Raw genomic sequence first — 27823 nt, forward strand, 5'->3', positions numbered from 1 at the left:
TTCGTGCCCAGTTTGGACCAGGGCCCAGGACTTATGTCCGTTTGGTACAAAAAACCATCAGCTACTCATCAACACAACTACAGACCCTGCAGGCTAGTGAAATAGCTCCTGCTTTCATGCAATAGATCCTAACGCCTCAGAGCTGTTATGTTAAACATGCATATTTGATCCTCAGGCTCTCCTTAGGCACATTAGGGGGTCTGAAGAGCAGACAGAGTTGGGCCTGTTCCTTATCTTTGGGCTGCCACAAATTTGATGTCTTCTCTTTCATCCAGGATAACAGATCAGAAATCCTTTTTCTTATGGAGATGAGGCTACATGAGGGCTCCAAGCTGGACGAAATCCAAACCATGCCCCAGGATACCGTATCTTTCTGTGAAATTGCAAAAACAAAGGAGGTGGGAGGGATCACTATTAATCTGTAAGACAATTTGTGGGGCGTTTTCACTCCATCTACTCTTCAAGATTGCAAACGTTTGTCTTTCACAATTTTACACCGACTTTTACCTTTTCTGGGGCCCTACTTTATAGGCCACCCAGCTCTCTTACTCATTTCCTCAATACACTCCTTGATAAAGTCGTAGACTTGGCTCTCAATAAAACAAATTTCTCCTTGCTAGGAGATTTTATCATCCATGCTGAGGACTCCACTAGTGGTGCCTGCTTCAGGACCTTGCCTCCCTACAGTTTTAACAGCAGGTCGGGGGCCTGACCCCAGAGAAAGGGCACACTATTGATCTGGTATTTATCAACATCCCAAATCTACAGGTATTGCAGCCCATACGAGTTATATGGTCGGACCACTATGTGATTCTCATCACCTTGTATCCTCCCTCATCTACTAGTGGTCCATTTTGGTCTATGAGTAGGGACAGCTGCTGGGCGAAATTAAGACAGTAAGGACTTGAAATACATCCTCAGTAGGTCCATGACAGATGTAGGTGAGCATATATCTGTAGCAAATTCCCAATCTTTATATTGGATTAATAATTCTCCGGACCACGTCATTCTGGTGAAGGTGCGTTAAGGTGTACAGCACAGTAAACAATCTCCTTGGCTTACCCCTCACCTGTTAGCACTTAAGAAGACATTCAAAAGACTAGAAAGAAAGTGAAGGTGGTACTATGATGAACCTAGTAAGCTTGAGTATAGGGATGCAGGTAGGAATTATCATTCTGGGATCAAAACCACACAAGCCTCTTATTACACCATCAAAATAGAGAAAGCCTCCGACTCACCCATAGAAATATTTCAAAATCTAAAATTGCTTGTGGAGGTTAAAACAGACTGCCAGAACTGAAGGTTGCTTGCAGGAACAAATTAGCCTCCTTCTTCTTTTAAGTTCAAGAAAATTTTATTTGATATTGAAAAAAGAAAAGCAAGGTGTCAATACAAAGTACAATGGAAATATAGAACGTTGAAAACTTATGATAAATAAAACAAACAAAGGTTGTAAATAGCATCAAAAGGAAAATCTGGGCATTGAAATGAAAAAAAGGAAAAGGCATATACAACATTAATCATAAAAGCATGAAAATACCTGAAAGGAATATAAAGATGTCACAATGAAGAAAAGAAAAAATGGAATGCAGTGAGCATTTAAGGAGGTTTGAGGACTTCTTGTTGCGAAGGCAGTGGACGAAACGAACGATTAGCACAAGTATCCAAGTAAAGCGTGACAGGGAGCCATAAGTCCATACGCTTTGCGGCCATGTGAGCCGGAAAAACAAAAGCAGTGTCAAGTCTGTGGTTATGGCAAACATTGAACCACCACGCCTTAAAGGAGATATTAGAGGAGTCCTTCCAATTTACCGTTATCTGCTGGAATGCAGCGGCCAGTAGCAAGTCAATAATCTGAGGCTTTAATTCTACATTATCCCAGCAAGGGGAAAGGCTGCCTAAGAAAATGTTTATATGAGAAAAAGGGATACATGTGTGAAAAATCAAATTAATTTGAGCCCAAACCTGTAACCAAAAATCATGAGCAGAGGTACATACGAACAACATGTGAAACAAAGTTGCTTGCGGGGATGAGCAAGACCAGCATGTATGAGAAGTGTTTGGAAAGCGTTTATGGAGGTCAGAGGGTGTATAGAGAAGTCTGTTATAAATAAAGAACAATGACTGTGTCAAGGTCGCCGCTCTCGAGGATTTGCGGATCTTGATCCAAACTTTGTCCCATAGTGAAATTGGCCAGGACGTGGAGAGATCATGTTCCCAACATTCCTCCACTTTGGATTTAGGCCTAAGAGAGTCAGTGGTGTGAAGGTATTTGTAAAAGGAGGAACCCTTTGGGGTTTTGCATAAAAATGAGTGAAGTAAGGAGATGGGAGTGGGAGAAGTAGGAGACGGACATATCTGAGAGAGCCGATTATAAGTTGTCAGTGCAGCCTCCCTAAGTAAATGATAGTTACGAGTGAAGGAGGTAGGTAAGCCATAAAGGGAACGGAGAGTGGTGAAAGATAAGAAAGAGGATTGAGAAAAAAGTTGGGAGACCCATATCAACCTCCTGTGATGCCATGCTTACCAAAAGAAGGGTTTGTTGCGGATAAGTAGGGCGGTGTTATGCCAGATGGTGGAGGAAAGGAAATCAGCAATGGTCGCGAGAGGGGAATGGGAAGAAGATAAGAGCAGTTTAGTAGTAAATTTATGAATGGGAGTGGAAATGAAAGAGGGTTTGCGGGAGAAGGAAAGATATTCAGCGAAGGAAAAAGGAGAAAGAAGAAGGCGCTCAAATTTAGCCCATAAGGGACAAAGGGTGCTTGGAGCCTGCAACCAGAAGGAGGCTTGTCGTAATAAAAACGCTTTATGGTAAGCAGGGAAGCCTGGGAAGTTAACTCCACCCTCCGTCTTAGGACGAATCAGTCGGGCGAGAGACATTCTAGACCTTTTCTTATTCCAAAGAAAGGACATCAGAATGGAGTTAATTTTTTTTTTTTATTTGGAGGGAATGGATACTGGAATGTTAGAAATAGTATAGAGGACTATGGGAGACAACATCATTTTAATAGTGTCAAGGCGGCCCCACCAGGACAGGTAAAGAGGATGCCACTTGGACGTTAAATCGACTAGTTTTTGGATGCATTTGGATAGACAGAGGGAAACAGTATCTGGAATGGTAGGAGTAATATGCAAGCCGAGGTATTTAATATGGGAGGATTTCCATGTAAAGTTAGAATCAGCAAAATCAGGTTTAAATGTGAATTTCGTCAAGGGTAGGATTTCACATTTATCATTATTAAGTTTATAGCCAGATATTTGGGAGTAATCCTTCACTTCAGCAAGGAAGGCGGGAATCGAATCAGTGGGGTTAGAGATAAAAAGAAGGATGTCGTCCGCGTATGCGGCTAGCTTAACTTGGGAGTCTGATATTTGAAAGCCTCCTTCTTCTTATATCAGATATTTACTCCTCCTTTCCCGATAGGACAAAGGAGACTGAAGTGCCTACAGACAGTCAATCTGTGGGTTGCCCAGAACAAGGCCTTTTGGCCTTTCCTGCCATCACCCCTAACCAGCTTTTGGCTTTATTTAGGCTAGTTAAGCCAGATTCCCCCTTGATCCAGCCCCCCTCCATATTTCAGAACATGGCTCAGAGAGCATCTTCCCTGTCCTGCTAGAACTACTGATTCTATTGCTGTCTCCTGGTTCTGTTCCCCAGCAGTGGAAACACACAGTGGTAAAGCTGCTACTGAAAAGGCCAAGCCTAGATCCTTTGTGTCTGGGAAACTATAGACCTATCTCCCTACTGTCAGGAGTGTCTAAGCTCCTGGACAAACATGTTGGTCAACATCTCTCCCTTGTCCTGGAATCTAACAAACTCCTCCACTCCACTCAAATGGGGTCTATACCTCAGCATAGCACTGAAACAGCACTTTTGGCCGTGATTGAAACACTCTGGCAATTTTTAGACTGAGGCTCTATTGTAGTCATCCACTTTTCTACGCACTCCTTTACCACACAAGTGGTAACAACGACTTACCTTAAAGAAAGCGCTGTTGGACTGATGTTGGATTTTAAGTCCTACTGTTGCGTAGACTGGAGTTGTAACGACTTGTGTGGTAAAGTAATGCGTTGTAAGATGCATTTGTGGTTTGGACCACGTTGTAAAGGCATTCGTGTAGATGCATGCACGGTTCGAACATACAACCGCAAATGTCAGCTGTTGGACTTGGCCCTTTCTGCAGGGTCATCCCCAAACTTTGCGCTCCTGTTTTCTGAACCCGTTTTTGTTGCCTTTAGGACTCTTTGCACTTTACCACGGCTAATCACTGCTAAAGTGCTTGTGCTCCCTCCTTTAAACATAGCGAAATCAGCTTACACCGAATTGGCACATAACATTTACTTGTAAATTCTTAGTTAAATGTCACTACATGTACCCAGGGATTATAAATTAAATGCTGTGTATGAGATATTGATGAGATTAAGGACAGTCAATATTTGTACTTTAATATTGTAGCAAATCCCTCTAACCCAGCTAAGAGAATTAAAGGTAGTTTACAGGATAATTGATTGAGGTCATTTTATAGCCTTATTAGGTTTATTCTTGAGGGAGCTGAAGCAGTAGAAGGGTAAGCATAATTTAGAGAAACAGATGCAGAAGGCTGGAGCATACCAGTAGGTCTTGATGTGAGTTTAGATATTGTCAGTTACGGACGTGTTGTTTCCCAAACCTGATTTATAGATTATAAGTGGCAACAACCAATGTGCATTGCTTGCAGTCTCTTACAGTGGCTTAAATATTGTAAACTACTTAAAACATATAAAATTATTATATATTGTTTAAAAGATTTAACATCCAAGTGCCAAGCTCAGTTAGTGCAGATGTTTAGTGACAGTTGTCACAATCTAGCAGCACAATTAATCTTGCTACCCATTTCTGTATCAAGAGCTGAATAAAGAATTCATCAGATTTCAAGATTGTGCTGTAGTTTTTAGCAGTTAGTTCTAGGTGACAACCAATCAGTGCATGCCCTTTATGGCACAGTAGCAGACTTCTGTCATGTGTTTGTGTTTACGCTTCCTTTTAGTTTTTAAAAGTTTTGTAGAGATTTTTATATAAAAATAATGTTTATAAGACCGCAAGATAGCTTTGCAAACCTTTACTTATGTTAGCATTTGTACAGCCTAAAATAATTATGAAAAGCAGATGGCGTTCATCCTTTAAAAAGTGACAAAACAGTCAGGAAAAAAACTCACAGAACATCAGAAATAATGTATTTCGAACTGAACAATGAAAGGAGTGACTCCTACAATGTCACTCATTTGGACATAGTAACCTAATTTTTTAATTACGCATTTATTACCATTATTAATCTTACTCTTAAATATTCCATTCAAATGCACTACAGTGAAAGGCTTGCAATGCTGTTCTTCCCAAATATTCCAGTTTGCAAAATACAGTTTAGAAAACCTCACTCTTAAATTCATAATGTAATGAATACAAAATGTTTCTGTGGGGTGAGAACCAAGGTCGAAAAGGCAACTTCACTTACGATTCATGTTTCTAAAATGTATTGCTTGGAGGAGAAACTGAGCAAGATGTTTATTGTAAGGAACTGCTGTGCTGTATTTTTAATGAACGCTGCTTTGGGGTTGAATTCCCGACCCTACGTTGACAAGTATATCTCGATTTGATATATGTAAGGGTTCAACCATGTTTTCCTCAATTGTATTTCATATTTGACACGTAAGATTCGAAGTACTTTAATATTTTATATGAACATAATTATGTCTTCACTAACGATAATGCACTCTGTACCCCTTTGCCCTTCCCTTTTCCCAGTCGTTGGCAGGGGTGACGCTAGCATTGTGGACAGTGGTTTGTGGCGCCTGCACTGAAGAGTAGTGACTTTGTGCAGTAGCAACTTTATAAGATAAGCTTTGGGCGAAGCACATTTATATTACCAATTGAGCACTGAACAATAGTATTTGACTGCTATAACTGTATACTCACAACAATATTTTAAAGCCTTTAGAAAGTTAAACACAAACTTGGTGTCTGGGATTTTTTAAAGTAATTGGTTGAAAGGCGATAAATGAATTATGTACCAGTCGAAGATGGAGTGACACAGCTATGCTCTTAATTTATAAAATGCAAGTAAAGAGGGCGCATTCCTGATTTGCTGGGCAGTTGGTACCATTGGTTAAGTCCGTGGACCGAAAATTGATGATCTGAACTTCCACTAAACTCTTCGATTTGGTAACCAGATGTGGATTAAAATGTTTTGAAATAAGGGAGCTAGTTTTGAGGGTAACCACAAAAGACACGCCTCATCTCGCAATATCTGTTATCAACTCGTACAGTGGTTTTCATAGTCAGGGATGATGATCTGTAATTTTAAACATTATCAATAATCTACTTAAACTTTAAGATGCAATCATAACCTAAGTGTGTGTGGATTAGGAGTCCGTATGATTTAATGACAGTATTTATTACCAATTTTAAGTAGGTTCTTCCTGGAAGGTCAATCCAGGCCTCTTTACCTGCAGATGCGTCAAATGTAGGCTGGTTCTACCATGTTCTTTTTTTTTTTTTTTTAAGGATTTTTTTATTATTTTGAAGAACATATCAGTCACAAATATATCAGCATTTAATACATCACATTACCGTTATTTCCCACATGACGTATGTAACCAAATTTCACTTCTGTTCAGCCATCTACACTTTATCTGTTCCATCGTTTCTCTTTCATCTCCATCTCTCTAGTAGGCAAAATACATAGTTCACCCCGGTACATGTTCCGTTTGCCCCATTTTTTATATAATTTCTTGGGACAACCACCATGTCTATTCTTGATTTTATCTCTCTCCCAGTGCCTATATAGGCTCGCCACTGCAATCCTTTACCACACACTGGCGTAGCCAGGTCAGATCACCATCATATTTCGATTCTGTTACAATAACAACACTTCGTACCAAAGATGTGCAAACATACATCGGTGGAAACCTCCTTTCTCTTTCCTGTGTGGCACCATAGTTTCATTTTTAAGTAGACTTAAACTGGATGTAGGTAACAGATTTTATTTTCATACTGTTTTATGCGAGGTAATCGGAGCAGCAGCCTTTTAAACAGTAGTACAACAAACACAACATTTTGAAAGTAACTTTTGGTTTGATTGACATCAAGTGAAAGTCCCTAAGATAAAAGGGTGCCCAATTACAGTTACATCCTGAAGCCAAAAGTGTGCGGAATTCCATTGTTTCACCCCAAATACAGTATTTTGGGTGCATTTTTAGAATGCTGTAAGTCCAACGAAAAGTCAATACCCATCATGTATTACTTGGTCAGTAGATGATATTCTACATCACGTTTCTTTCCACTTTCGATGACAGCTAATCATTGGCACATAGTTTTTAACATTTACTATCATTATTTCGTGCAATTCTCCTTTTTAATATCTTGCATATTTGTGGTAGTATGACTGCACAGCACTCATTTTGTGTGCATTATAAAAAGTTAAAAGAAAAGAAAATGCAGTTTTATCATAGGTGTCTAGGTGATGTATGTGCTGTTTCTGTTCTAAGTTCCCAACCACTACGTCAACGGACCATGGCCACCAAAACCAAATGAACACATACCTAGGTCTCAGCTTTTTTTATCCTATGTATGCATAAATAAACAAGATTGCCACTTTCTGTTAATTTTAAGCACACAGATGTTGTGCCTCATTTCAGAACTCCTTCAATATCAGGTACATCTTTCTTATTCCACGTTGTATGAATGCCATGATGTGATTCAATCTTTACTAGAAGGTTGCTTCAACCATATACATTTTTCTACTAGAGACAGTTGTTTCCCTGGTATGGCGCAAGAAGTTATCAACAAACAGATCATGTTTTGTATTAACATTATTTGGAAATTAGATATTAAAGCAGACCAGGCTACTTATAACTTTAAATATTCTTTGATGACTAGGTTTGTGCTGCAGGCTAGACTGTACTGGTGTTATATTGGGAAGACAGTGTAATGTTCTCAACAAATCAGTGTCAATTGCTACATTTTGACTGTGATACTTGGGCCAGGTTTTGGCAAGTGGCCTTGGAGAATCTTTCAATCAATCAATTAATCAATAACATTTGTAGAGTGCACTACATACCCGTGAGGGTCTCAAGGCGCTGGGGGGGGGGGCTACTGATCGAACAGCCAGGTCTTGAGTAGCCTCCTGAAGGTCAGCAGGTCTTGGGTCTGTCGTAGGTTCAGTGGGAGGGTAGTCCAGGACCTCCTACCGGCGGTTTTTCTTCGGATGCGCAGGACGGTGGCGAGTGCGAAGTCGGCGGAGCAGAGCTGGCGGTTGGGAATGTAGAAGGAAAGTCGTTTGTTGAGGTAGGCTATGCCGGTCTTGTGGAGTGCTTTGTGTGCGTGGATGAATTGTTTGAAGGGTATCCTCTTGTTGACGGGCAGCCAGAGGAGGTTTCTCAGGTGGGGGGTGATGTGGTCATGCCTTGGTACGTCGAGGCGTTTTAGATGCTTTGCAGTAGTTTGATGAGCTTGGTCGGGACTCCCGCGTAGAGGCCGTTTCCATAGTCGAGTCTGCTGCTGATGAGGGCCTGGGTGACTGTTCTTCTTGTATCTGTCGGGATCCACCTGTAGATCTTGCGAAGCATGCAGAGGGTGTTGAAGCAGGAGGAGGAGATGGCATTGACTTGCTTGGTCATGGAGAGCGTTGAGTCGAGGATGATTCCCAGGTTGCCTGCGTGGTTGGTGGGTGTCGGGGCTGCCCCCAGTGCCGTCGGCCACCAGGAGTCGTCCCAGGCTGAAGAGTTGGAGTCGAGGATGAGGACCTCCGTTTTGTCTGTGTTCAGTTTCAGTCGACTGGTCTTCATCCAGTTGGCGACGGCCTTCATTTCTTCGTGGAGGTTGGCTTTGGTGGTGATGGGGTCCTTGGTGAGGGAGAGGATCAGTTGTGTGTTGTCGGCGTAGGAGATTATGTTGAGGTCGTGCTGTCGAGCGACGTGTGCGAGCGGGGCCATGTAAATGTTGAATAGTGTCGGGCTGAGGGAGGAACCCTGGGGTACGCCGCAGATGATCTCGGAGGCTTTGGATCGGAATGGGGGGAGACGGACACTCTGGGTTCTGCCGGAGAGGAAGGTGGTGCTCCATTCCAGGGCTATGTCTCGGATCCCTATGGCGTACAGGAGTGCGCGTAGTGTGTGGTGGCAAACGGTGTCAAAGGCAGTGGAGAGGTCCAGCAGGATGAGGGCTATGGTCTCACCGTTGTCCAGCAGTATGCTGATGTCGTCAGTGGCAGCGATGAGGGCAGTCTCAGTGCTGTGGTTGCTGCGGAACCCTGACTGGGAAGGGTCCAGGATTCTGTTTTCTTCGAGATATCGGGTTAGCTGTTTGTTGAGGATCTTCTCGATGACCTTGGCTGGGAACGGGAGCAGAGAGATGGGCCGGAAGTTCTTGAGGTCTCTCGGGTCAGCCTTGGTTGTTTTTGAGTAGGGCGTTGATCTCGGCGTGTTTCCAGCTCTCTGGGAAGATCGCGGTCTCGAGGGAGAGATTGATGACGTTGCGCAGGTGGGGTGCGATGGAGCTGCTGGATTTGTTGAAGATGTGGTGCGGGAATGGGTCTGACGGGGAGCCTGAGTGGATTGTGCTCATGGTCTTGATGGTGTCATCGATGCTCACGCTGGTCCAGGCTAGCAGGGGGTCGTGGTCGATGGTGTGCGGAGAGACTGTTGTGTTGCTGTATTTTGGGGTTGTCTGGGTGTTGAAGCTGTCGTGGATGTCCGCTATCTTGAGGTGGAACAATGTGGCGAGGAAGTCGCACAGGGCCTGCGTCGGCGGGATGTCGTTGGTGTCGGAGAGTTCCTTCACGATGTTGAAGAGCTCCTTGCTATTGTGTGCGTTGTCGTCGAGGCGGTCTTTGAAGGAGGTCCTCTTGGCCGTCCTGATGAGGTGGTGGTGGTTGTGGGTGGCATCCTTGTGGGCTGTGTGGCTGTCCGGAGTCTGTTTGCTGTGCCATTTCTACTCTAGCTTCCGGCAGGCTCGCTTGGAGGCTAGGAGTTCTGGGGTGAACCAGCTGGCCCTCTTGCTGTTGTCTCTGTGGGGAGGTTTCTTCAGCGGGCGAGGGTCTTGGCGAAGTCGTCGATCCAGCGTCAGAGGTTGCAGGCAGCGTCGTCGGTGGGAGGGCTGAGAGCGAGGTTTGCGTGTAGTTGGTCTTCATTGATTATTTCTCCAGCAGCGGCAAGGGATCTATTGGGTGCGGTGGTGTGTGGTTGGTTTCTGGAAGGAGTAGTGGATGCAGCGGTGGTCGGTCCAGAGGAATTCGATGGTGTGGCTGAAGGCGACGTGGGGGCTTGCGGAGAAGATGGGGTCAAGCGCGTGGCCTGCGGAGTGGGTAGGCGTTGTTACGAGTTGCCTCAGTCTGAGGTTGGCAAGGTTATCGATCAGGGTTGTCGAGTTGCTGTTGTTGTTGTTCTCCAGGTGAAAGTTCAGGTCTCCGAGGAGGATGTAGTCGGTGGAGGTCAGGGGGTGCGTGCTGATGAAGTCGGCTATGGAGTCGCTAAACTGGGGTCTTGGTCCGGGGGGGTCTGTAGACGACGATGCCTCTGAGGGTGGAGTTGGGGTCTGTGTGGATCTGGAAATGCATGTATTCGGCGGTGCTGAGCGTGTCGTCGGTCCTGGTCTCGACCCTGATGCTGTTCTTGTGGATGATTGAGATTCCTCCTCCGACTCCGTTGGTACGGTCTCTGTGGGTGATCTTGTAGCCGTCTGGGATGGCTATGGCTATGCGGGTGCGGAGGAGTCGTTCATCCAGGTCTCTGTTAGGAAGGCGATGTCGGGGATGATGTGTCGAGCAGGTCCCAGAGATCAACTGCATGTTTGCGTGCAGAGCGGGTGTACAGTCGTATGCATCGGAGGTGGTTGAGGTCTTTCTTGGCGGTTTGTTCGGCGGCTCTGAGGCTGGTGTAGCTGCAGTTCCGGCAGATGAAGGGACCGTGTGTGCCTTTCGGGGCAGCCTTGAAGCAGGTGTGGGTCCTTCCGGGGTTGAGAGCGTGGGGTGTGCTGGCGTCGTAGCGGTGGCGGTCGTCGTGGCAGACGCGGGGACCAGGGGTTCTGGCACGGGGTTCAGGCCGGGCGCGGACAGATGCAGACAGGCTTGCCTTAGGCGCGCCAGCAGCGCGGCCGCACAGCGGCTGCCATATATGGGAATGTGGGAGGGAGGAGCAGCTGGGAGGCGGGAGGCAGGGGCAGCGAATGGCAGTGAGTTGGGCGGGGCCTCAGGGGACGCAGCGGCGGAAACGGGGCAGCGAGGGGGAGATAGAAGGAAAAATGGGCACAGATCAAGGGCAGCGAGGGGGAAACAGAAGGAAAACGGGCACAAGATACAACTTAAACAGAAGGATAAAACGGGCACAAATCAGGGCAGTGTGGGAGAAACAGAAGGCAAAATGGGCACAAGATACAACCTAAAGAGAAGGAAAAACGGGCACAAGATACTACCTAAACAGAAGGAAAAAAACGGGCACAAATCAAGGGCAGCATGGGGGAAAAAGAAGGCTAAATGGGCACTAATCAAGGGCAGCGAGGGGGAGACAGAAGGAAAATCGTGCACAAGATACAAACCTAGGGCCTACCACTGGCCACCAGGGATGAGACGCAGGTGGTAGCCTGCGGGTGGAGGAGGTCCTCAACTTCTCCAGCAGCGGCAGCGGCAGGGCACACAGGCGGAGCTATGTGGTGGGGGAGCGACCTACCAGCAAGGTCAAGGGTCGCTGGTCCTATAATAAAATCTTTTCAACTGACCTAACTTGTTTCGGGACCTATGCCTACATCCACCCAAATGTTAGTGAAAATTGTAAGGTGACTGTTTAAGGCAGTTGTGTACCAGTTTGAGGATCAGGTACTTGTGTGTTTTATGTAGTTTTGAAACACATTATCATTTGCCCAAAAGTGTGATCAGCACACTTCTCAAACTGAGCTTCATATTTGTTTCTGAATTGCATTTTTCTTGACAATATGCCATTTATTTTTCAGGTATGGTATCTGTTTTGGACTTGATGCAGGGTGGGTTCCCATCGCGAGCCTCATTTCATGAACTGTACAACATGTATAAAAAGTATATGCCAGCTAAGCTGACTCGGCTGGATCCAAGACTCTTCTGCAAGGTAGGAATTAATTTAATGAGTGCCATAATTAATTGACTGTAACATTAAATTTTCTCTTCATGCCGAATAAAACTATTGATGTTTCAGAGGTATATCTATAGCTTTGAAGATGCTTTTGTGGTTTGCAATGTGACTGATTAATATCTCTGTTTTATGTTACAGGCTTTGTTCAAAGCACTGGGCTTATGTGAGAACGACTACAAATTTGGGTTAACAAAGGTCTTTTTCAGACCTGGCAAGGTAAGTGGTTCCAATTGTTAATTCATTGTGATGGCCTTAGAATAATTTAATCTTTCATGAATTATCAAATTACATATTCAGTTTCTAATACTAACCTTTTGAGTGCTGAAGGTCCTTTTTGCCCTTGAATTATAGCATATTTTCTAATTGGTGGACAATATTTTATTATAGGACCAGCTAACAAGCACATTTCTGAATTGTAATGTGTGTGTGTGTGTGTGTGTGTGTGTGTGTGTGTGTGTATATATCTTCATGCTTGTTTGATTCCTCATGGAGAGGTCACATATATTATTGTCTTTTAGAGGGATTGTGTATTGTAGATGAGGTGATCATATTTAAATGAACTATTTTAGATGACATTTTGAAGTCTGATATATCAGATGTGATTGAGGGGTACCATAAAAGGGATCTTCATAGAAAGGATGTAGATGTATGGCATTTAATTTCAGCATCAGTTGTGAGGATACTGCTATTAATACTTTAAAAAGGCATATAGGAGATCAATTATGCGATAAGAGCAGAAATGCATTTGTTCCCCAGGAAAGTTTGGAGTGTTCCATCAGGTAGACCCATGTGCAAGCTAAGTCAGCTTGATATTTCAAATCTGCCATCAGTATCTAGGTGCTTATTTAGTCTTGCGGTCTAAATTGTGTAACCATAACCTAAAATCTATTGAAGCGTAGTATGACACATAAACTGCTGATTGAAATAGGTAAGATATGAATGATGTCTAAATGCTCTAAATGTAAAATTATTTATTTTAATAACTCCAAATGTTTTTGGAATGCATTTTAAGGCAATACTATTACTAGGTTTGGCACTTAAGTATCTTGGCTCTTTCTGGATTTTAAAAGCACCTCCTCAAAAACAATATTGAGTACAACTGGAAAAATAGCTTCCTTAGTGTTCTGGAAAGTATTGTGTTGTATTTGTATTTCTACAGCACTGTCCATACCTTTGCGAGGCTTAAGACACTTTCGCCAATCTTCGGCTAGTTTGTACTCCAAAAGGTAAATCTGTGCCCTCAAAAGAGCAGGGAAGCTCTCCGGTTTTCACTGAGTACTTGGAATTCTCTCAGGTGTATTAATGGGATTTCTGGATTTAATTATTCTTAAAAGCATCACACGTAAAGCACTGGAATAGCATACGTAGGCACACTACATTCCTGGAAGTGTCAAACATACTGTGCACACTTAACACTTGGAAGCTATGCCCTTCAAATATGCCCAGTAAAAATGAAGTGTCTACTACCCCCAATAACATACTGGGAAATCTATGACTATTTGAGACGAATGTCATCTGTGGAGAAAGAAGCATGTTTATTTCAAACTTCCAGGTGTCTGATCTAGGACTGTCATGGTGACGCAGCACAGTATTTATCCAGATCTCTACTAAAGCGATCGCGAGTGCTGAGTGCAGAGGCTCGGGAGGGGTTGTCGTGTGAATCAATTAGAACGCTCAGCAGCAACATTCTAAAGGAGCATGCGCGAAGGGCCGCTCTTCTGGGCCTGGGTGCAAATCAGAAGGCACATGGGCAAATAGAGGAGAGCGCAGGAGGACGGTCAGTGAGCACTTGAAAATAATAGCCATCTTCTGAATAGCAGAATGGTATTTTCTTTATGGTTGAACGTTTGGGCTGTGTATTAGGAAACTTGAACATACTATAAACTTATTTCCATTTGGAATTAGGTATTGAATATGTGATAGAAAATAACGAGTACAAGCGTGGAGTTAAAGACGCACCAATTAAAGTATTTCCATCCTAATGTTTCTCTTTGATCCATTCTATATAATGTGCATCCAAACTCACCGAGAAAAACATTTAATACTCCTGAATTCACATAGTGTAATCAGTAGAGTGACTGCTTCTCTTTAACCCGTCCAAGGGCTTACTTCAATTTAAAACAAAGTGTCTATTTCATCCACGGGAAAACCCATAGTCGGGTAACTGCAATAAAAAGGAACTATTAGCTTGATAAACATGTATCAAAAAGATGTCATGACCGCGCTCGAACACATCCTGTTAATACCACGCCTACAGCCACTGGTAATCTTCATCGCTGGCAGCACAATTACATTCTTATCGAAGCGTGCAAATTCAACATAATAGAAACGCTAAATTATGTCTTAAATCCTGCCTGGCAACGCATTCAATAGTTAATTTATTCGACAGTGCTTGAACGCATCCTGTTGTTGCACTGCGTCTCGCACGGTGTGTAACCTTAGCAGTAGCCTTTAAGCTGGTAATTTGTTGTCCCGCTAAAGCCCTTTACTTTCTATCGCGCTCTACCTGAAATATATATTAAACCTTTCACCTCAGACCAAGAATTAGGCAAACAGCCTCATTCTAAACCAGTTGTAGTCCATTGGAAATATAGCCAAGCAGTCCTAGAAAGAGCTTATTACAATAATGTGACCTAAAAGAACTGGGTAATAAAGAATGATTTTCATCATAGTTTTCAGCATGAAAAAAAGTGGTGAAGCTAGAAAACCCATAACTGGTCCAGGTAGTTTATATATAAGTAATGTCGTGATGGAAAGGTTTGGTCTGTCAGCTGTCATCAAAGGAAAGGTTTCTGAATCCTTGATCAGACCTAAAAAGAAAAGGTTGCTCTAGTTAGGATAGTTTTCAAAATTGCTGCATTCCAACTGCCACAGTACAAATGCAATCAAGATGCTTAATTTAATAATCTGAGACTGGAGCACAGTCTTTAGGTAATGATCAACATGGAAGGAACACGGTAAGGAGATGAAAAAGCTTGATGTTCTGAGGAGGTAGGAGTATAAGTATTGACATTAGCTGTTTTGAGAAATCCAAATTAGGAGTGAAGAAGTCATGGTGGTGAAAGATTATTCAGGGGATTGGTGCGGAGAGCTAAAATATGTTCTCTGCTTTCCTGGGGTGCAAAGCTGACGGCATTCCTAGTCCTGTGCCTGGACGAGGCACAGACGGGCCTGCATTTGGTGAGCTTGCCTTTGGTGCTGCAGCCCTAAATAGGTCATGGGTGGTCTGCACATGCCTGTGGAAAGACAGATTACAGAGCGTGCAGTGACCAAAATGGCCTTTCTAGTATGGTGATTAACCCACAAGACCTATAAAAAAAGTTATTTCCTCTAAACTCAAGCAGTGGAATGAAGAGCAGCCAAGACATCAGAGCGGGAAGAAAGATAATAGCAGGAGGTGGGGCACAAAATATAGTAAGAAGGGATTTCTACTTTCAACTTTTGAAGCCTTTGCAGTAACAAAACCGGGTACTTTGGAATTGTGAATTTGGACTAACTCTGTCTAATCAGTTGATTTACCGATTAGCTGAACACTAATGGAGAGAACTGAGCCAAAGCTGAGAGTCCCAGGTAATTTGCTGGTTAACCTTCCACTTCAGCTCAGATAACTCCCCCCCTGAAATCTGTCGGCATATACACATGGTGACCCTTCTAAATTAGCATCACACGCTGTCTCTTTTGCACTTCACATTTAGTCAGGAGATACGGGGGAGTTTTACTCTTGTTTTTTTCTATTCACCCCATTCAGACACTTTTTACTTCTATCTTGAACATTGAGTTTCACCGACAGATAAGTTTAGGCTTATGTTGTCAAAAAACGTATTTGGACTATGCCAATACTTGCAGTTATCTTTCGGAGAGCCCCTTTGTATCATTGGTTGGCATTCTTGTCAGTCTCACTACCTTGCTTCTCATTCAGTGGCTTTCATTCCTTTTCTTGTTCTTGTCCCTCACCTGGAGAACAGCTTCTTTACTCTCCTACTGGTTAGATGAGTTGTATGGTCCACTGCTGACCTTCAAGCACTCCATGGTGCATAGGTTTTCTTGCAGTCTTCGGTTTTGCTTCATCTCTGCCCCCATGTTCTGTGTTGCTTCTCCATCCCCTGCTTGTCCATTTCTTCCACTGCCACTTATTATGCTCAGATTGGTCAGTTTCTTTTCTAAACACTGGACTGAAACTCTGCTCCCTTCCACGTTTTGCTTATCAACCTCTGCAGCATTGACTTGACCACTATCAAGGCACTCTTCCTCTCCTCGACACCTCAGTTACTCGTCTGCTTCTCCCGTTCCATTTTCCTTTCTTCTTTACATTACAAAAATAAAAATTCTGATGGGCTTGGCAGCAGCAAGATGCTACTGGGCCACGCCTTCATCTAAAAATCACTATTGTACTTGCACACTTTTTATATGCAAGTTTTACTTTACTGCTGGATCATGGTTGTCATGATGACACATTCCCACGTATACCTTATTGCACTGGGACCTGCCATGAATGCCATCATAAATAAGCTAAGCCACTAGAACCAAGCTATACTTTGCTGACAAGCCCTAATAAGGGCGAAACCCGGCCCGGGTTGCATGTATTCTATTTCAGGGAGGACCTGACCTGGCAGTTTGGGCTGGATTGTTCTTATAAGAACTAGGGTCAACACTGATTTGCATATGGCTGGGTCCAAACTGAGATGGCATGGTGGACAAAAAAACTATGGATTGGGGGTTGCAGTACGAGCGATTGGCAGTGGCTGAGATTAATTCCAGCATTCCCTCCATCACCTTGTTGTTTTAGTTGACTCCCTAAGTCTGACTAGTATGCCCAGACTTGGGTCCCGGGCTAACTGTGCCACTGGAACTTAGTTGTACCTGCCCTATTAAGTGGTAATCCTGTCCTGGGTTGCTTGTATTCAGTTTCAGGGAGGACCTGACCTAGCATTTCGGGCTGGACATTTCCAATGAGGAGCAGGTTCAAGAATGATTTGCATATGGCTGGGTCCAAGCTGAGGTTGCATGTTGGCCAAAGAACAAAGGATTGGGATGCAGCCCCAAGTGTTTGCCAGTGGCTGAGATTAATTCAAGCATTTCCTACATCATGTTTGTGTTTTTTGAAGTTGGAGCTAGTGATTAAGTCAACTAAAATGACCGAAGCAGCACCATGATGCAAATGTGTGCATGTGCAGTGATGCATTGTTTTTTCAGTTCAGCTACAATTAAGGGCAAAGTCAAAAGTTTAGGTTATAGGTGTGGTCTATATGCTTTACTAATGCTTGTATCTGCTGCTGTTAATTTACCCAAACCAGTCCATGAAGGATGAGGTGTACCCTTCTGCAGTGCAAAGTTTTACTAATCTGTTGGAGAGTTATGTATTTCTTAATACTCCTGTTAGAAATGGGGGTCTCTAGTTGGCAATTGTGTGCACCATTGTCCAGATAGGGACCCTTCCTCCTAGTCAGGGTAAGAGAGATGCACTTCTAAAATAACCCCTGCTCACTCCTTTGGTAGCTTGGCACAAGCAGGCAGGTTTATCTCAGAGGCAGGGCGGAAAGCATATTGTTCATGCATACATTAACACAGTGAAAACACTACAAATTGACACCACACCAGTCTAGAAAAATAAGCAACAGTTTATCTAAACCAGCAAGACAAAATACGACAAATATCCAACATACAATACTGTAAAAATAGTTACTTTGCAAGATAACCTTTAAATTGCAGAAATATCTCAAAATCACAGTTCTTCCCAGTAGGTAGCCCCGTCCGGGCTACTGCGATGTTGAAAACAACAGAGTCTAACAGTTCCAGCCAACTGTGTCGATACAGGCCAGCTAAAGCATTGACAGACGTGTAGACAGTACCTTTCTTGTTGCTGCTGATCCCATTGACACAAGTCGGTCAGGGCAACTGTTGTGGTTGTGATGCGAAGTGGAAGCGGTGCAGCGCGCAGTGGTCTCGTGGCACGGTGCAGTCAGCAGCTCGGTGGCGGTTGTTCAACGGCGTCAGTTAGGCCAAGGCTTACGATGCCGAATGAGACATTGCTCGATGCGGTGATGGTAGGTCATGGTGCAGGCGACGGAGCCGGTCGATGTTCGGGTCGGGCAGCGACCGTGTCGGTGATGTCCGGACAGAGTGAAATGAGGCGGTGCTGAGTGTGGTGCCCACAGGACGTGGTGCAGGCAACAGCTAGGTGATGTTCACCCAGCGGCGTTGGTGAGACCCGGGATGCAGTGCAAAGTGCGGCAGTGCCCTCTGCGGTGCCTTCAGGACACGGACCGAGCAATAGACTCGGTGACAGAGTTGGCTGCTCTTTTCTATGGCAGCGACTGAAACCAGCGGTTCCGGAGTCGGTGCCCAGAGGGGTGATGAAGTCTTTGTTGTTCGTGAGACTTCTTGAACAGGGGGCAAGCTCTACCTCAAGCCCTTGTAGATACTTTGTCAAGCAGGATACGCACACAGTTCCTCTCCTTGGCAGAAACAGCTACTGCAGGCCAACGTCAGACAGCACACAGCAAAGGGGCAGTACTTTTCCTCCAGCTTGTTCCAGCTCTTCTCTGTGACAGACGTTTCTCTTGAAATCCACAGTGCTCTTGGTCTGGGCCCTACTTTTTGTAGCACAAATTCTTTTGTTCTCTGGTGGCAGAGAAGCTCTTTGCCCAGTCAAAACCAGTTCTGTCCTCTCTGGAACAACTGCCCGACAGGAGGTGGAGACATCATTGTCCAAGGCAGACCAGACCCATTCAGGTGTGAAAGAAATATCCTCCCCCTACTCTGAATGCAGCCCAGGTCTATTCAGCCCAGCCCATACTCACCCTGGAAAGGCAGGACAAACCTAACTCCTCCCCCCAAGTGCCTGTCTGAACAGGATGCGCTCCCCCAGCCCCTGTCACTCCAAAGCCAGACAGTCAATATGCAAACCTAGTAGAGGCACACTGGATGGCTAAGCATAAAATGCCCACTATCTAAAAGTGGTATTTTCAAACCCAGGATATAAAACTCATCCTTACTAAAAGATGCATCTTTATATCCTAAGTTCAGGCATACTAACCTCCATCTTTCTACCATGTCCCAATGGGAAGTTATATTTATAAGAAGTTTTAAATAAACTTCCATTCCGATCCTATGGGACAGATATCCTTTCAATAGGGAAAAATACAATACACTGTATTTCACTATCAGGATGTGTCACACACACTGCACCCTGCCCCGGGGTTATCTCATTCCTACCATAGGGGTGTCTTACTTGTAAGAAAAGGGAAGGTTAGCGCCTGGCAAGTTGGTGCATTTGCCAGGTCGACATGGCAGTACCAAACTGTGTACAGACACTGCAGTGGCAGGTCTGAGTTACATTTACAAGCTGCTCATGTGGGTGTCACAATCAGTGCTGCAGGCCCACTAGCAGCATTTGAATTATTGGCCCTGGGCGCACACAGTGCACTGTATCAGGGACTTAGCAGTAAATCATATATGCCAATCATAGAATCACCAATCCATAAATACATTTTACAGGGCGAGCATATGCACTTTAGCACTGATCAGCAGTGGTAAAGTGCCCAGAATCATAAAGCCAACAAAAACAGGAGGCCAAAAAGCAATACTTTTGGGGATAAACCCTCTGGAAAAGCCAGGTCTAACAACTCCTATTTCAAATCACTTACTAGCTGCTATTTGTAGTGCTTAGCCACTTTTATGTATTTTGAGGAATCCATCTCGTAGTCACTTATGATTCCTGTCTTTAGTTTAATTTTCTGTAGCAAACAAAGTTTCTATTTAAGTGAAACTCATAAAAATGGTGGACAAAATATTTATACAAAAAAGGTCTAAAAATATGTGACTGTTTTGTAGGATAACCTTTAAAGGCGGGTGTAGCTTAATTATAAATCATACATGCTCAACATTACATTTGTCTATAGATGCGCCCAGACTAATAGAGTAACTTAGTATCCAAATTAAATTCCCAAACTTTTGACTCATTTTATAAACATCATACTTTGATAGGAAGGTGCTGGGGAGGTCTAACTGGTCGTGACTTTAGGGTTGGAGATGTCCTGCTTGTCTTTGCAGGCTAACGGTTATATTCTTTTAAAATAAATATATTCATGGCATTCCTCAAGCTGAATATATATATTTTTTTGTAAACAGATTTTTATTGCTATTTATGACAAAATAGACATTTTACAGTAAAATCTCAATTTTTCCAAAACCAATTAACCTATTCCTCTCCCCCCATCTCTGAACACCCAGTCCCTATCACATCATGTATCTATTCGATAAAATCATGGTGTATACACCTTGCATAGTTTGTTACTACATACACTCTATCCTTCGTCTATAATTTTGCTGTTAGTATTTGGAACAACATATCCACTATTCTAGTTTTATATTTTCAGAGTTTGCATAAAGCTACTACTAATTATGTTCCTAACCAGATACATCTTCCTTGTCAGGCTCTTTTATACAATCCAGTAATAGATCTCATGCTCAAGCCCTATCAGTTGATCCTGTTCCTTTCCTGACTTCTTTATACAGTACAATGCTTTCCTAGCCCGCCTTACTAATCAACTCCATCTTATATTTTTCAACTCTAGGAGGCCAAATTGCCTTCGGATGCATAGTTATCTCTCATGTAGCAAGAACTAGAGCCGAATCAAATAACCCGATAGTGTTTTTGCCCTATGTAGATCTTGGAAATCCCCCCAAAAGACAAGTCAAAGGAGGGTATTCTATTGTTCTCTGCGTCACCTCATTTATAAAGGACACAAGATATCTTTATAATGTACGGCAGGGGGTACTTTATCCTTTTATATCTTACTGCAGTTGTGTGCCATAGGAATCTACTCAACATATTTTTTCTCCATATGTTTATCAGTTTTTAAACAATTTAAAAGTGACTACCATGCATCTCATTCACATCTTTTTAATGTTACGACTCACGGTAAGCACTTACCAGTCCCTCCTCCCTCCCCAACACTTTCTCTCAAAGGACGACTTTGACTGGAGAAAAAAAGTCACCTAATACACCAACATTAGGTTTCATCCAGGCCAATAGGTTCCCTCCCATTCTTCCCATTCCCTTCCCAAGACTTCAAAGAAATAACTGTATCGCTTTCCAATAATAGAAGCACACTGTATTTTCTAGTCCTTGACACAACTAATCCGTTAATGGCTCCAGCACCCCTCAAAGTATAAGTGATTTCCACTGACATTGCTAGAAAGGTGTTTCATCGTGAAAGTGTTTCAAAGCCTAGTATGCTATTAGGTTAGTTATTAGAGTTCCATCTTTTTCAATGCAGTGTAAAACTTAGCATCTCCCAGGCATTGTCCTGTGAGGTCCTGTCAGAACCACTCATATATTTATATCCAGTAGGTCTCAAATCAACAACCAGATATATTGTTCTAAGGGGCTTACCGGGACAGCTTCCTAAACCCCTGCTACTCCTTCGCATTCCCACCATATGTGAATAGTATTTCCCTTCCCACCACATCCTCTCCAGCACTTATGTCCTGTAGATGAACACATATGTTGGAGCCTCATACTTGTGTAATGCCATTTGTAGATTACCTTTTAATGTATTTCCCTATTTCTTTCAGAAATCAGACTTTTATTTATGTCTGCCCCTAAGACCTCCCATTCCTCTGAGGTTATCAACCTTTTTTTAATTTTCTCCCATGATGACATGTATGGCCATTTAGGGGAGGAAAGGAAGTAAACAAGAAGCACACATATTTTTGAAACAAAGCCTTCAGATCCTATTAATTTAGACAGCAAAGATTCAAAAGGCAATCTTTCACTAATGGATGCCTCTTTCATCCCGGTGTGGAGGACACAGTGTCTCAGGTGGACATAGCGAAATCTCTTTGACGCCTCTGATATGGTTTTTGCAATCTTCTGCAAAGTAAGGCTCAGTTTTCAGTATCTCATACACTCAAGACCACGGTGGATGCCAGTTTTCCAACCAGAGACAGGGAACAAGGTAGATTATAACGCATGAACCACCTGCATATCCCATGTAGGTGATGCATTCGGGGAAACCATTAGTGCTTTGAGATTTGCATTATTATTTGCTTCTTAGTGAGCTTCAAACTTTTTACCATGGATGGACACATACAAGAATCCACAATAAATATTTTTAGACTTTATTATAATCAACACCCTAAACTAGTGCAGATAATATGTCCAGATGTATATTAAAGCAAACAATATATTGGTACTAAAAACAATTAATAGGCTTAATATTACAACATTGTGACAGCATTTTATTTGATCATTTCATTGTATGATGGGTTCAGGCTCTGTTCGCCAACCCCTCCATTCTAACCCTTAATTAATTAAGCTTTCTTAGCACCAAAAGTGCCGTCTGAAATTCTTGAGGTGGTGTCTGTTCTGTGTACCTTAGCTGAACAAAAAACATTTTTGGTTTTCTGCTTCCAGCTGTCTCAATAATGATGTTCCCTAGTGACTCGAGCAGGCCAGGCTGGCTCTGAGAACACAGTGGCCTTCATTGAGGATTTTTGCAAGTCAGCTCGCACAAAGTCTCCCAGGATGTAGAAGATTCCTCTCTGCCTAACACATCTTTATGAAGCCTTATTACACTTATCCGGTTATTTTGAAAAAGGCACGCTTCTTGCTGAATCCTGTAAAATGCACCTTCACTAAATTCTATCACGTATTTTAAATTATTTAAATGTATATGAATAATTGGTGTGCTATCACAATTTCATAATGTAAATGTTATATATTGTACATGTCCAATTAATACTAAATGTAACAATCATTTGTAAATGAAAAATATGCACTGAGATACATGAATATATGAATTACTCTTTTTCTTTCTAATCTCCTTTAATTTATCCTTTATCTGATCCTGAGCTATCACAGCGAATGCACCCACATTTTCCAATACTTCAATATTATTATTATTATGATTAAAGAGTTTGTATACCGTCCAGCTACCCACTTGGGGTTTCCCGGTGATTAAATGGCAGGTCGGGTCTATCCCGGTCTCGCTGACTCAAACCAACCAGGTCTTCAGGTGTCTTCAAAAGGTCATAAGAGAGGAATAGCTTCTCAAGGGTTCCGGTAGGGCATTCAACAGCTCAGGGCCTTAATATGCAAAGGGCCGGCTTCCCATGTGTGTGCGTTTGACTATAGAGACAACGCACTGGGAGAGTTCACTATAGCGTATTAGAGCATAGAGTGCGAGACAGTTGATGTGATCCAGTAAGTTGATGAAGGTATCTTGGGCCAACCCCTTATCTTGCATTTTGCACATAGCACAAGGATTTAAACTGAATCCGCTTCTCCAACGCAAGGCAATGAATCTCCCGGAGCATAGGCCTTGGCACATTTAGGGAGTCTATAGAGCATCCTTGCTGCCGAGTTCTGGACCACTTGCAACCGTCTGAGGGAGGTTTTTTCCGCCCCCAGATAAAGAACTTTACTGTAATCCAGTCTTGACATAATAAGTGCATGAATAACCATCCTTCGAGCTGAGAACAGGAATAACAAGATGATTTTCTGTTGATCTCAGGATGGCAAAGGAGGTAGTGGCCAACTTCGTCACCCGGGGCTTCATGGGCAGCTTATCTTCCAGCAGGACACCATGGTTCTTGACTTTGGGGGCTGGATCTGGAAGAGGGCACAGGGTTTCGGGCCAGTTTTGTGAGCCCCAAAGTGACGGGTTCTTTCCCATTACAGAACCTCGGTCTTGTCTCTGTTGAGTTTGAGAATTGTTGTTCATCCACTCAGCAGCCAGGCCCAAGCAGGAGTTCAAGGCCTGAAAGTTGTGGTTCTGAGCAGATGACTGGGAGAAGATCATTTGCGTGTCATCTGTGTATGAAAATAAAGTGAAGCCACAACTTTCCTTCATGTCAGCCAATGGGCTAATGCAGATGTTAAATAGTGTCACGCTTAAGGCTGATACTTGGGGAACTTGAGGAATATGCCCTGCCTTTTTCTTTAAGATCAACTTTGAATCCATCCAATCATGAACAGCTCTGCCAACTCGTCCCTTCGAAACTTTCTGTTATGCTTCATGTTGGACCTACTATCCTATGCATTCAGTGCTTCAAACTGATCAGGTATTGGATGTGGACTTGTAGTAAACACCCAAAGTAAGCACTTTCCTTCAAATAAAAAGTTCCATTCTCAAGAAATTGCAACCTTTGTAGACTTTATTTCACTTCAGTAGCCTTGTGCTACTCCTTAAACCATAAGCTAGTGTGTATCCTAACATTCACAAGCAGCTCACAGGCTGGACTTCCAACTGACAGCGGAAACTGGGCCTCTGCCAGCAACTTAGACTTACCAAGACAGGCACACATTGGAAATTCAAATAGGCTTCTCAAAATACCTTGCGATCAAACATACTACAAAACAATATCTCTTCAACCACAAAAATTCTTGACATCAAAAACAATACACCTGTGTCTATGTGCACAGGTAAATGGTACAGAAATCGAACTCAACACAAGAGCAATATTACTTCAAGGCCTAACACAATTACACACTGAGCTAGGTATCGACTAGCGGCAACCTAACATGGACCTGCAATTGTCTACGTCTGTCTTTTGACAAAATAAACTACCACTGTTCCTTCTCTAATTAGTACTTATTCACAGCTAGACCATTAAGGAAAGCATACATTCAACTTTAACTTCCACAGATGCTATTACCTAACTCAAAAGTTCTCCAAATACAAAATCTTCATATAAAATGCATCTGTTATGTTATATTATGCTAGGTGTATTTGTATAGTCCATTATCATCCATGATGGTATTGTGGCGCTAGCCAGGTGTTTAGGGTAGCCTTGGTGAAGGGAGAGGAATTAGTCGAAGAGCCACGTCTTCAGCTTCTTGAGGAATTTAAGAAGAGAGGGGTCGGCTCTGGTGTAATGTTGGAGGCCATTGCATGCTTTGGGGTCCATCTAAGAGAAGACTCAACCTTTGGATCCGCTTACGTGAATGTGTGGGAAGTGTGCTAGTAGGTTGATTGGAGGTGCCTGTATGGTTGGTGTGAGTGTATGTGGCTGTTCAGGTAAATTGGTCCATTTTTGTATGTGTGGGTGCAGAGCTTCAACTGTGCACGCTTGTATATTGAAAGCCAATGTAGATCCTGAGGTCTGATGGAATATGGGTTCTGTGTGGGAAGTTGAAGACAAGTCTGGCTACTGCGTTTTGGATGGTTTGCAGTCTTTGGTAATTCCTGTGTAAAGGAAGTTTCCATTTTCCAGTCTGCTGGTGGTTAGTGCTTGGGTGACAGTCTTTCTACTTGTTTGGCAGCCAATTGCAGGTCTGTCTCATGACCCTCAGTGAGTGAAAGTAGGACACGGTCACAGTGTTGACCTGGTGAAGACAGGTCTACCTTATTGTTGATGATGAACTGAGGTTTCCTGCGTGTGAGCATAGAGGGGGAGTGGGTCCTAAGTCTTTGGGCCACTAGGTTGAGTCCCATGGTGAGGTATCCTTTCTGAAGTTCACCACTTCTGTTTTGTCAGTATTCAGCTTGAGACAGTTCGCCTTCATCCAGGTGGCCACTTCGGACATGCTGGTAGTCAAATGTGAAAAATAATCAATAACAACAAGAGAGGAAGGGCACGAGTAGACACTCCTATACCCCAAGTAATTATATACTAACAACAAAGGAGTGACTGGGATTTAAATCGTATCAAAAATAATAAGTGTGACGTTTTTCGGCTTGGTGTCGCAGATGTGATCAATGTTCACACATACATGCTCGCACCAAGCAGGAGAAAAAGTGAGCTGTCTCCCTGTGTACGCCCGATGGCTCCCACTGTGGGGAAGGAACCAAAAGGCCTTCAAGTCACCCTGTGCTCAAAACGAGGGAAGAACCTATATTATTAGAAGTACCCTCACTCAACACTAGTTGGTGACATGCTTCAACATTGGGTCCCCGCTGGGGTGACCGAATGTCGCCCCAGCGTGCTACGACGCCTGGTTACAGCGGAGCAGGATGTGGTGAGTGCAACAGTGCCGAAATTAGGAGGTGACTAATGGTGAAAGAGTGGTGTATTAAAAAATGCGCGGTTGTGCCATTACAAAAATCTTTAATACTGGCCAACCTGCATTGATTAAGAACAAGGTGGGCGGACTCCTCAGGTTCTGAATTAAGGAACCGGGATCCTGGTCAATATCAAACAGTGGTCAACATGTTTCTGCTGTCAGTTGCTTTTTGCTCAGCATTCATCAGGACCTTAACCAAAGTCCTCCGGTGGTGTGCGCGCGCTAAGGTGCACCCTTCCAGGAGGCTCGTAATGTGAAAAATATTTACAGTGATAAAGATCAAGAAAAACTTTCTTGATTTAGTCACTACAGATTCAGTAGTGAAACGTAAAAAACCTCATACGAGGCAAGATCATGCCCCGTCGGGAAAGACAGCGCGGGACATCTTCACGCGGTAGGAATTTTCACCTCCGCGGCTCCCCGCACAGTACCTACTCACTCGGCTGCTGTCTTCCGGGAATCAAATGTGTTCATTGTGTTTGTATTTGGTCGAGAGCGATTGTATGAGTTGTGTGTCATCTGCATAGGAGAGAATGTTGATCTTGTGGGTCCAGATGACGTAGGCGAGTTGGGTCATCTGGATGATAGAGGATAGGGCTTATTTAAGAGCCTTGAGGTGCGCCGCAGATACATTTTCTGTCTTCTGAAGAGTAAGGTGCTAGGATGACTGTCTGAGATCTTCCAGTCAGAAATGAGAAGATCTAGGGAAGGCAGTCCCTGAATGCCAGCCTTGTGTAGTCTTCTGATTAGGATGGGTTGGGTGACTGTGTCAAACATTGCAGAGAGGTCCAGTAGGATGAGGGTCACAGTTTCTCCTCTGTCTAGGACCCTATATTTGTCATCTTTTGCTGTGATGACAGCTGTCTCCGTGCTGTGGTTGAGTCTGAATCCTGACTACGTGGGTCTTTGAAGCATCTGTTGATCAGGAAGGAGTGATGTTGGCTGGTAGTTCAAGAGATTGGCTAGGTCTGCTGAGGACTTCGTCAGTAGGGTGTTGACAGTTGCATGCTTCCAGGCTTTAGGGAAAGTGGCAGTGTTGGCAAAAGCATTTAGGATAGGCATGAGGGTTTAGTGGATGAGGGTGAGTCCTTCTTTAAAGGCATGATGGTAGCATGGGTCTGATGGGGCCCGGGAGTAGATGGACTTCCTGGTGGTGGCAGTCTCATTTGTGGTGACGGTGTTCCATGTGGTGAAGGTGTGTTCTCCGACAGAGATTCATAGACTGGCTGCGAGGTTGGTGGGGGTCACGTTGGGTGTCAACATTGTTGTAAATGGCTGTATTTTGTTGCGAAAGAAGTCCGAGAGGTTGATTCGTAGTCCTGAGAGGTGAAGAAGTTGCTTGTGGTGGCTGCTGGCAAGGGGAAATCTGTGATGATGGAGAATATGTCTTTGCTGCTGTTGGTGCTGATATTGATGTGGTTTGCTAGGACCATCCTCTTGTTGTTTCAAATTTGTTAATGGTAGCACCTTGTTAGAAATGGGGTTTCTGGCTTGCTAGGGTATGCACCCAAGCCAGGCAGATTCCACCACTCTAGTAAGGATAAGGGAGTTACACTTCTGAAATATCCCCTGTTCATCCCCTTGGTTGCTTGGCACAAGCAGTCAGGCTTATCTCAGAGTCAGTGTGTAAAGCATTTGCACATAATCAGCAGTAATACAGTAAAAACACTACAAAAG

General features: G+C 43.6%; 1 protein-coding gene across 8 annotated transcripts in view; it reads left to right on the forward strand.

Annotated features, from left to right (window-relative positions):
- MYO6 (myosin VI) overlaps positions 1–27823 on the forward strand; it is a 909629-nt gene that overhangs the window by 629629 nt on the left and 252177 nt on the right. For all 8 annotated transcript variants that reach the window (XM_078648084.1, XM_078648085.1, XM_078648086.1 and 5 more), the window contains exons 21-22: positions 11981–12111; positions 12274–12351. In XM_078648084.1, coding sequence (XP_078504210.1) covers positions 11981–12111; positions 12274–12351 — 209 coding nt within the window. The remainder of the gene's footprint in view (positions 1–11980; positions 12112–12273; positions 12352–27823) is intronic.

Source organism: Lissotriton helveticus, chromosome 6 (assembly GCF_964261635.1).
Source record: "Lissotriton helveticus chromosome 6, aLisHel1.1, whole genome shotgun sequence".
Lineage (NCBI taxonomy): Eukaryota > Metazoa > Chordata > Amphibia > Caudata > Salamandridae > Lissotriton > Lissotriton helveticus.